At 39.6% G+C, this 11,791-nt stretch overlaps 1 protein-coding gene across 2 annotated transcripts; it reads left to right on the top strand.

Annotated features, from left to right (window-relative positions):
• On the top strand, positions 1-1,331 carry LOC108606031 (ell-associated factor Eaf). 2 transcript variants are annotated; one of them, XM_017995859.1, is made up of 3 exons: positions 1-100; positions 158-221; positions 276-1,331. In XM_017995859.1, the coding sequence occupies exons 2-3, from the start codon at positions 207-209 to the stop codon at positions 1,182-1,184; spliced, it is 924 nt and encodes a 307-aa protein (XP_017851348.1). In that variant the 5' UTR covers positions 1-100; positions 158-206; the 3' UTR covers positions 1,185-1,331. The 2 variants fall into 2 exon arrangements, with proteins under 2 accessions (XP_017851348.1, XP_017851347.1); XM_017995858.1 differs by having other exon boundaries at positions 155-221.
• Positions 1,332-11,791: the final 10,460 nt, after the last annotated feature.

Here is an 11,791-nt window from a genome sequence, read left to right as displayed (position 1 = left end):
TGATTCAATTGCTTTTAAGCTGCTGCCAACGCTGATACAAGCACACACACACACACATACACAGATGTACTTATAGATCTTAGACGAAAAGCTAGCAAAGGTATAAAATGTATTCCAACTGCTGAGATATTTGTCATTATTTGCGTATCAACAGTAGCGCACACACATCGCCCAGAGACACAGAGGATAGTAAACGGATTAACAAGATGAGACTGAATATGGTGAGTAGAGTTATGTTAGTTGTTATGCTAATTGATTAACCGATTGACTTGCAGTTAACAATGAACCTGGCGCTGATTGTGGTGAGCTTGGCCTGCAGTCAAGCCGTGGTACATGGAGTACAGCCCTTTAATCTCCAATACGCAAGCAACAATGACTTAAAGCATGGCTATCGCTATAATGGACCAGCGCACAAGTATTTGCCAGCAGCGAGCACGCCGACAACTGAAGCGGTCATTACCACAGGACACTGGCAACCCAATCCGCTGCCACAGCAGGCGACACAGCAGCAAGTGCACTACGAGCATAGCCTAAGTAATAATGCCGTAAACAGTTATGAGCAGCAAGGATACAGTGGACCCTACAACATGCAGCACTATCAGCAGCACACTGCCCAAGCCTCCAGGCAACAGCTGGGTCACTATAACAACGACCCCCACCACCACGACAACAACGACAACACATTTCCTTTTGGGCAAACCTCCGATTTTAAGGCTACTGCTGCGCCTGCAGCTTTTAGCCAGTTTGGTGCAGTTGTTGATTTATCTGCTGGCACGCACCAAGATCGCCATGTGGAGTCTGATCAGCGAGGCGCTCAGCTAATTGGACAGGCCCTGCCGGAGCTCTATCAACGACAGCAGTTTGCCAGCGAGCCACCGAGACAGCAATCCACACGCTTCGAGGAGCAGCTGGGAGGCTCTCAGAGCTATGTGCAAATGCAATCGCATTCGTATGAGCTGCCAACTGCCGTATACAATAACCCGCAGGAGTGGCAGGATATGCAGCGCTATACGCCCGTGCAGATGATGCCAAATGTCAACTATGCTCACTACTCCCAGCAACAGCAACAGCAGCAGCAGCAAAAGTTCAGCACTCCTACTCCCAGCAGCTCCTACTACGCAAACAATCCCACAATGATGCAGTTTATGACACCAAGTCGCGAATTTCAGGCACCCTATTATTAGAGATCAATAATTATAGCCACTTGCCTTTCACAATTCACCAAACTTACTTTTGGCAGTTTCGATTAAGTTTGTATTAGACCAACCTAGCTCAATACTTAGCATAAGTCAATTTTTTTTTATTTTTTTTTTTATGGTGTTAAGTTTTGCAAATTATATTTATAGTATTGTTTTCGAATTTGATAAGCATTATACATATAACAAATATTGTGCAAATCATGGCATCTATAGTAATAAAAGCAAGGTACGAATTTGGGTCTATAACAAAATAAAAAACAAGTCTTTTGTATACAAATATATTGGCTTAGCTTAATTACTTAATGATTAATATTACAAATATTTGAAAATGAATATTTTTAATTATTTGAACAAATGGAGAAATTTCAGCATTTTCTTGTAAAATTCCCATAATATATGTGATATGCTCCAAGCTGCTTTTCAAGTCTTATAGATCTAATATGGGGCTAAGTAAATCATTAGCATGAGAAGTACTTTTAATACTTTAAAAATTTGTCCTATTGTTTAATTTGTAACTACTGTGCGAAATGTCGTGTATGTATAATTTAGACATAGGTCGGAAATCGTAATAATTGTGTTATTCCACTCTAGTTTCAGTTTGCCAGTAGGGAAGCTACCAAGGAAAAGGTTTAGTTAGTAGTTCAAGCTCATAACTTTGCCATCAAAGTCGCATTTTGAATCTTGAAGTTGACAGAGCTCATGACCTTGGGGCGTCAACGCTTGTGGCATGAATTATAATTTGATTAATTTCATATTTTTGTCATGTTGTTATGTTGGTAATTTTTCAAGTTCTAGGCCTCAGTACCAGTACCATTGTGTTTTAGCCATGGTTCCGCATCAAGTTTATGGCTAATTCCAAGCGCCTGCCTGCGTGTTCTTATTGTGGGGGAGCATGAAATTAAAGCAAGGCGTAATCAAATGTCAAATTAAATTTAATTTTGATTTCTGACAAGCCACCAAGTCAGCGAGCTTAACAACTTGGCCAATTCGTAGACTGGTTTAGCGAATTTACTGCCAAATGGGATGGGGCGTGCACAGCCAGAGCCACAACCAAAGTAAGAGATGAAAAGTGAATGTAAAGTAAACAAAATCAGTGTGGCTGGCAACAAGAAAACAAGATGCCAAGCCGGGGCGTCATAATCAAATGATAACTACAAATCTTTGACCCAAAGTCCAGCTGCTGCACCTGTTTCACTTTCAAACTGCAGCAGGAAGTCTAGCCAGGCCTAATAGTAGAAGAAAATAATAAAGTAGTATAAAAAATAGTTTCAAATCAATTTATTGCTTGCTCAGTTAAAAGCTGAAATACAATTTAAGTAACTTAAAGCAGAGATGTAGAAGAAAAAATCATTTTGCATTTGAATATTTGAATGCAATAAGTTTTCAACAAGCTGAATTTAAATTACGCTATGCATGCATTCAAAATAAATTATTATATATAAGCGAATTAAAATTTAACATATTATGGTAATGAAATAATTTTTCCACATTAAATTAAATTTTAAAACTTATTTTGATACTGCTAGGTAGTAAATATTGCAGTATATTTTTATTGTAATTTTTTGCTTACAACATAAATATTGAAGTTTTAATTTAAATGGAGTATTGTAAAATTGAAATGTAATTATTAAATTAAACTCTTTAAATAAATCAAAACTTCAATTTGCATCGAGGCTAATAATTAAGTCAATTTAAATGCGAAATAAGTTTAGATCTATAAAAATGTTGAACTTATCAAATGTATGGGATGGGATTCTCCCACCCCTTGCAACAGCTAATAAAATAATTATTACACTTAGCTGATCAAATTTATATGCCACAAATCTTGCTATATACTTGCCTCATGTGTACATATGTATGTCAGGGTCGACCTCAGATTAGCGACGCGTAGTTGTCGTTGTCGTCGTTAGTTGCATGGATTGTTGAGCGCTTAAATAATGCAAAATATTATTAACTCGATAGAGTTGCAACATGTTGCTGCTGCTGCTGCTGTGGCAGTTAAATGAATTACACATGTGGCAAGCAAAGGGCGAGAAAGTCGCTTATGCAACCAGCGGCAACAACGGAAGCTGCAACCTGAAAGGGTTCACTCCATGTCGCCGACATATCCATATCGGTTTCCAGTGGCTCTTGGGCAGATCGCTTACAACGGAACTGCAGCGATTGCATTACCTGCGTATATCGCATTTAAATGCAATATATATCTGTAAAAGCTGACGACTGGGCTCACACCGACAACAATGGCTCAGCAGCTAATACCAAGTGCCCAAGTGCTGCTCATGATCTTGGCACAAGGTCTGCTGTTGGCTGCTGGCCAACAAGCTGCTGGCAGCTGGCTGTATGCCACATCCTGGCGACCCTTGGCAGCCGCACAAGAGCCACAGCCACAGGCACTGCGTCTGACGTACGCGGGACCACACAGCTTTCCAGCTAGTGCATCTGCGCCGCCAGCAGCTCATGCTCAGCGGCGTCCGCTTCTGTTGGGCTTGCTGACGCCTACGCAACAATTCACGCTGCCCTTTAAGCCCTCGCCCTTTGCCGGCTACAGCCTGGACTATGCCGATGATGCTTCACAGCCAGCTGAGCCACCAGCGCAGCAGCTGCTGCTGATGCTGGAGCCACAATTCCATGCACCCGGCTATCCCCAACAGCGCCAGCCAGGCAGCAAGCCTGTTAGGGAGGACTCCCAGGAAGCCAGCGATAACAGTGAGCAAGCGGCCAGAGAGTTTGTCTACATGTCGCCGGGACAGGTGTACAGGTTGATCCACACTTGAAATAGAAAATAAATAAAATTGTATTATTTTAAAATGTACTGAAAACTGAACTTGGAACTGAGCTATTACTGCATGGGCGTAGCCAGATAGGCGCAGGGAGGGGGCGGCAGCTGAAATCATGATGCAAATTCAAATATGTATGTAGAAATTCTAGAAAATTATAATAAATACTATACGAGAGAAAAATGTTAGAAATTTCAAACATTTAAAAGCTGTTTCGTGTCCTTTTAGACTCATGAGAGTCCATATTATTCATATGTATGTTGAAATTAGAATACGAATTGTGTAAAATTATAATTATGTTACTATCCAATATTCTGGTTACGCCCATGCATGTACATCGCGTGATTTAATGCACACGCCCACACCTGTATGAACTATTTAATTTATTTACAAGTACTAACCTATGACTAAAATTATGGTACCGACTTACTTTTAGCCAGAGACAAGTGCCTAAACGCTAATTTCGCACGCTGCAAATAAATTTCCAAATGCCACAAAACAAAAGCCGAAACGAAACTAAGCGCTCTGAGCTCTGAGCTCGTGGCAGGTGACCTTGGCAAGAGCGAAGCGTTGCGCAACGCTGCGGCGTCGCAGCTGGCGTCGTTAGCCGCACCGTTGGTAGCGGGAGAGCAGCATGAAGATCGACAAGAGGGCCCAAACAATTACATGAGCCAAAAGCTTTGACTTTGGCTTGTCTCAAGAGCAGAATGAATGAGCAGAGCAGACAAATGGGTTAAATAAATTATCAACAGTTAGTTTTGATACATTTTATTTTAGTTAAGTTTAGCAACAAACCTGCGAATATTTCTTAAAGTTCACAGGCTCAGCTGAGATTTATAGTTTGCTTGGCCAAAATCTATGAGCACCTTAACCCAATTTTCCCAGATATAGAGTTGTTTAGTAAATTGCAGCTATTTAATCAGTTAATGCACATCATTTATTTAAGATACACACACTCATACACTTCATTAGGGCTTTTACCATTAATCGCTTTATTTATGGGCTAAATTGATTTTGTGTGTGCGATAATTGGGGATTGCAAGTGAAATTATTTAAGACTGCGTTTCATAAATCAAAGTATTGTTGTTTACGAATTTATGCCAATTGTTTTGTTTTTTTTTTATGTATTTTTTATTTTCAGCAGACAGCGTCAAGAGTTGCTGACTTTTATTAATTGGATAACCAGACATGGGTACATGCTCTTATGGCATTAAGCATGGCATGCATAGTTTGTTAAACGACCTTTCTCAAAAACTTGAATTAAACGGTAGCAAAAGTTAACAACAAAGAGCGTAGTCTAAAGTTGTTACAACTTACGAAAAAACAATAAAAACATCATCAGCAAGAGCAACAAAATAAAACGTTTTAAAAATTATATGACTTCGATTCGGTTCCGTGAATGGAATTGACTTGAAGTAAATGCAAATATTTATGCTGCGGGGACAGCGCTTTTACATTTATTATGCATGATATTATTTGGAATTAATTGCAATTTACGCATAAAACCCAAAGTGATTTAGAAAGGTTGGGAACAAAAAATAGAAAAGCCCAATTAAAGAGAAGGCGTCGAAAAAACAAACTCAGGCGTATGTGCGTATGCAAAAGACATGCGATAGTATGACAAATGTATCATTTGAACTTGAGTTGGAATGACAACTGCAGTGGAGCGCGCACAGTGGCACAAAATGCGCGCAGCAAATGGTAAATGCTGCAAAACTTCACAGTGGCCAGGTGTAAGCAGCAGAGGCCCAGTGTGTGCTGCGCGCATATTTCGAACTCTCTCGTGCACAAGTGAGAGTGATAAAGCAGAAGAGAGTGCAAGTGTGTGAGCTACGGCGACAGTAGCGGTAAACCAAAGTCATGTAAATCAAAAACTCAAAACCAACAACAGCAATGGAGCTGGCTGTGTTAACTGCTCTAAGTTGGCGGCGCTTTTCGCATCGCTGGCGTTGACGTCGCTGCCGTCTTAAGCTAACAGCGCCAGCAGCGACGTCGACTGCAGCGATGACGAGCGCTTTGACTGACAGAGCTCGCATTTGTATAAAAGGGTTGATCGGAGCAGAGGTCGTCAACATTACCGTAATAACTACAGCGCGCTCAACGTCTACTTACAAAAAAGAGTGGGCAAGGCGATAGACAAACTGACTAGGGATAATTTGATAGTTAATCAATAAATTTACGCGTTCACTTTGTTTTCAGAAAAAACAAATTTTTTTTAATTTTGGCAAAATGCAATACGCTGTAAGTGTCTGTGTGTGTGTGTTAGTGCAATAAAATAACTGATCCTGCAAACGTGTTAAATTAATAATTTCTTCCAACAGTTTTTATTGCACTTACAAAGTATTTTTTTTTATGTTAATGCAAAGTGAAAGAAAATTGTCTTAACTTATAAGTTGTTTCAAAAGTATCCTTGATATTTAAAATTTGAATATACATTTGTATATGAATTGAAATTATTATTGCAATAAGTTTTGGTTTATTTTTTAAACGTAACTGACAAAGTGGAATTTATTTGTTGAAAAAATAGTTTGCTTGTATCCTTTAGAGTCGAATTTCGACTGTGTGTGTGTGTCTAATTGATGTTACTAAGTTGACTTTTGTTTTATTTTGAATACAGCTAACACGCACGTTGCTCGCCAGCGTGCTCCTGGCCAGCATTGCTCTCAGCTTGGCAGGCAAGCCCCAACAACAGCAGCAGCAGCAACAACAAGTGTCCTCCATTAAGCCCAAGCGGGATGCTGGGCTGAGCTTTGGCAGCGGCTACTATCATGGACCCTCACACAAGTATTTGCCACCTGCGGGCGGCTCATCCTCCAGCTTTGAGAGCAGCTATGCGGCCTTGCATGGCAATAGCTTGGGCGGCGGCAGTAGCTTCGATTACGCCGACCTAAGCACACACAGCAGTCCTCACTATCATCACTATAGTCATCAGCCACATGGCGCGGCATACTCCAGCCACGGACATGGCTATGCACCAGTGCGTCCGGTGTACCTCAGCAGCAGCGGTGGAGCTGGAGCTGGAGCTGGCTCTTACTATCATCAGCGCCCCAAGTCACCGAAGGTGGAGACTTACATTGTGCAGACGAGCAATGGACATGGGCATGGCGGACATGGCGGACACGGCGCTGGTTATGCTGAGCATGGGCACAGCTCGAGTCTAGGTGGCTCCTACAAGTATCTAGGCCATGGAGGCGGCAGCAGCAGCAGCAGCAACTACTACAATCTGTTGGCCCACAAGCCGCACAGCAGCAGCTCCAGCTATCTGCTGGCCAATCCCAGTGCCAGCCATAGCAACAGTCATCACTATCACGGTCATGGTCATGGTCATGCGCACTTTGCGCCCGTCTTGAGTCACGGCCTGGGGCACGAGGAGCATGCGGCAGGCTACAGCTATGAGGCACCAGCCAGCGTGCATTTCCACAAGCAGCAGCAGGCGCCGATTAGCAGCTACGGCGTGCCGCTGTTGCCAGCGGGCTATGAGCACAGCCAGCATGGACTGGAGAGCGAGCATGTGCATGAGCATGTGGAGCATGTGGAGTCTGAGCATGCGCACAAGACGGAGTCGCAGCCACCAGCCTATGCTCTGGGCCAGAAGGGACTCGGCCACTTTAGCTACACTGCCAGCAAGCCGCATGCGCTCAACACCGATGTGCATCAGTATAGCTCCATTTCCGGCTCCAGCTCCAGTCCCAATGCCATCGGCTCTGGCCATGAGCAGCAGCAGCAGCATGAGCTGTTCGCGGAACTATCGAAGGCGCCCTTCAAGCCCAGCGCCTTCCTAGGCGCCAAGCATGAGAGCAGCCTGGGCTACGACTATGCCACGCCCACCACACAGTATCTGCAGCCGCCCACGGCGTCGGGCTTCGACTACCAGGGCAACCAGGCAGCTCTGCTTTATGGCGCCGCCGAAGCAGCCACGCCCATCTTTGAGCCAGAGTCCACATATCTGCCACCAGTGTCCAGCTATGGTGCACCCACTGCGCCCACTCACAACTATCAGTAATTTATTATAAACGTTACAAACATGTATATTTAATATTTTATTAGAAATACTTAAAGTATTTTTTTTTTATTTTTTTTATAAAACTTGCCTTAGCTTTAATTTTGTAAGCAATAAAAGCAAATAAAATCACTTAAGTTGAAGTCTTTTAGTTTTTGCCACACAGCCACGCCCACGCCCATAACACCCACTTGCAATTGGCGGCACGTTCAGCAATTGGCGAATTTAAAATGCGGCGCTTGTCGTTTGAGTTTGTGATTTTGAAAGCTGCGATTCGCTTGCCGCATATCGAATTTGAATGTGGAGCAAGTTTCTAAGAAAAGCCATCGAATCTGCATAATAGTTGGAAATTTTGATTTTATAGAGCAAATCGAAAGATAGACGACGGCCTTGGCATAGACAATTGCGTAGAAATCTCAATAGAAGCAATTTTTTTTTAAATAAAATGCTACTACTATGAGAATTATTATGAATAAATATAAAAATAAATTTAATAATAAACATAGGGCTTGGGCTATGTTTTCAGATTAAACATATATTTTATGATTTATGTACATAGATCTTGTGTGTCTTTTATGACAAATTTCTAGAAAATAATTTTTTTTCTTTTTATATAAGTGAAAATTCGCATTGGTAGATAAATAAATGTTTGTGCTCTCAAAATTTGCTTTCTATTATTTTTATATATTTACAAGAGCTTCTAAAAATATTCTAACCGCAAAAAGTCTTCATATAAATTTTAATAGAGTTCATTAATCACTTTTGGGTGCTTCAAATTGGGGTGCTTGAGTAATTCTTTCATTTGCACACGTTTGTCTTTTGGCAAATTGTTTTTTAATTAGAGCACAGACAGACACTGAGACTGAGACTGAGACAGCGCGAATTCCAATTGGACATTGTCACGTTTAGCGCTTGTACAATGCGGCAGTGCGTCGGCGGATGCCGGCAAGATCATGTCTGGGTCTGACTAATTTACAGCTCCAAGGCTATAGCTTTTGGTTAATTACGCTGCTCTGGCCATGAAGTAATAGAATCCAACGCCAGAAATGTGCAAAAGAATTTATAAGCGAAAGTTAATGAGAGATTGATTTCAATGCATTGTATTTCTGTATAGCCGTTAGGAGCAACTGATAAGGAACAAAATATATGTATATATAGCTTTTTAGACACTGTGATATTGCCTAAAAAAAAATGTAAATGGGTGTATCAAAATGTTGGCTGTGTCCAACTTAAGTGCGCGCTTGTTATTAAAATAACATAAAATTGTTTTTAAAACAAGATAAGCGATAATCCAAATAATGAGCTACAAATAAAAAATATTCTACAAATTTTAATAATCCTTACTTCAATTTCCTGCTGTTTGTTTTCATAACTAAAGCTTCCTATTGCAACAATATTTAAATTAATAAATTTTTTAGTTTTTTCACTTTGCTGCAATGTGTTTTAAATTAATTTTTTTATTATTAAATTTGCACAACCTAAATATGTTTAGTTGATTTAACAAAAGCTCGTAAACTAATTTGCATGCATATTAATGAGCTAATGTGGTAAGTGGACGCTAACTTAATGTGGGTGTGTCCGTCCGTCCGTTCCGCAGTTACTTCTCATGTTGGTCATTGACCGTTGGTGCAGCCCATTGGAATCGTAGCTGCAACAACAGTAGTTGCAACAGTCCAACTTTCGCACTTTATCGCTCTGTCAGCCGCAAAGTTCACACATACAGACGCAGAGACAGAGACACACATGTGCGTGTGTGTATGTGTGTGTGTGTGTGTAAACAATATCACTGCGTAGTGTAGCGAAGCACAGCCAAGTGGCATGCAAAGTAATCAAAATTAAAGAGCTGTAAAAAATATGCAAAGCTTGCTGACAAGTTCGTTGCCTAAGTCATTCGTTGTGGACAGCTGCCAGCTGGCCGGCCAAAGCCAAAGCCAAAGACAGTGACAAAGACATAGCTCATGACAACCGGACACCCAAAACTCATGCTTCGCATACAATCAACATCATTATCAACATTCTCTCATCCTTTCACTTTCATTGCATGCATGACTCCCATGACTCGTGTCCATGTGTGTGTGTGTGTGTGTGTGTGTGCAGCAATGTGGGTCAGCGCATTAAAGGATCAAACATGTTCATCAACATTGCATAAGCGAAATGAGCATAATTCACAACTTTATGCCAACGCGAATCCTAAAGCTAAGCTAAGCAATATTTATGCAAAAATTAACTTTCATTTGCAGTTTGTAGGCCTTAAAAGGATTTCGTAATATAAACTAATTTATCATGCAGTCTTACATCATATTGTGGGCCTCAACTGAAAGCTTTAATCTCTTTCTCTTGTTGTTTTGTTGCTGCTTTTCTCCCTGCTCAGCTTAACATTGAACTGTGTCATAAATATCTCGTCTATATAACAATAACAACGATTTCATAGATCAGTGCTGACAATCAGTTAGATAATTTTGTATGCTGTTCGGGGTGTGACAACAAGTTGAACAATGAGCAGCTGAAAAGCTTTGTACGCATTGTTATTTCCCATAGAGTTGGTCTCTTTAATAGCAATATAATATATTGTCGCTTGGATCTGCATAAGGGTGTGACAGGTGTGATAACTTTTGTCACAAATTCTGCTAATTAGGCGCATTATTTATGCAAATTTAATTGAATGCAACATTGAATGCTGCAGTAAACACACCATTAATTAAATGTAATAATTATATATTATGTTATACCATAGCATGTCTGCTCTTAAGTGCGTATGTAACATGTGTGTGTGTGTGTGTGTGTGCAAAATATGTTTTCATATTTCGTTTACATTCACTTTCTGGGCACATACCCTGGGGAACTCAAATAGCGTCTAGTCTAGTCTATTACCAATTTCAATTAGCAACCCACAAGCAATTACATTATTTTTAGAAAATTGTATTTTATTATTAATTCTATTTTTAATTCATTGTGAGTGAAATACTATTTTACTAGCAATTTTAGAAACACACATAACAAAACTTGCAAAAGATTACAGACTCTCTAATTTTAATATTGTTGGAAATATTTGAAAATAACCTTCAGCATATTTTATATAATTTAAAGTAAACTAAAATAAAACCATTTTTTTCTAAAATTTTTATAATTTAGTAATTGAGCAAAACGTTCATTGTTGTTGAATCATTTAGATCAGCTTTAAAATAAAAATACATTTATTTATAATATCATTTATTTGCATTTTGTTTTTTTCGTATTATGCAGAGTGTCTTATAGTTTATACACTCTCCAACTGGCTTGCTGTCAGTTCAAGATTTGTGTTTATGTTGAATACTGTTAAAACGTTACCACGCCTCTTCAAACTCTAGGCAGGCGTTACACATACAATTCAAGTTCCCAAGCAAGTCAAGAGGTCAACTGAGCTTTCTTGTTAGGTCATATTTCATAATATTGCACAGCTTATGTAATTACGAGTACATATATATATATATACATTATTACATTATTTTGTGAACTGATACGAAAGGTGATGCCATAATAAAATTCGTTGTTTATAGTTTTAAGATAGGATCATCCAATAATTCAAGTATCGATTTCCAATTAATTTGATAATTTCAATAAAAAATTTGTTTAATAAGAATTAACTATCAATTTGTATATAAAAATTAGCATACAAGCTCTAAGACTAAGAACAAACAGGATTACAGACAATTTATCAATTTTGAAAAACTGCAATAAAATAAAATGTAATTTTGAAATTACTACGATTTGTTTATCAAAACAAATTTAATTCTTATTTAATTTTTATTAAATCAAAAAATAAGAGTTAAAGCTCA

Source organism: Drosophila busckii, chromosome X (genome assembly GCF_011750605.1).
Source record: "Drosophila busckii strain San Diego stock center, stock number 13000-0081.31 chromosome X, ASM1175060v1, whole genome shotgun sequence".
Lineage (NCBI taxonomy): Eukaryota > Metazoa > Arthropoda > Insecta > Diptera > Drosophilidae > Drosophila > Drosophila busckii.
Note: the sequence above shows the minus strand (reverse complement) of the source record. Positions and strands in the feature narration are given on the sequence as shown.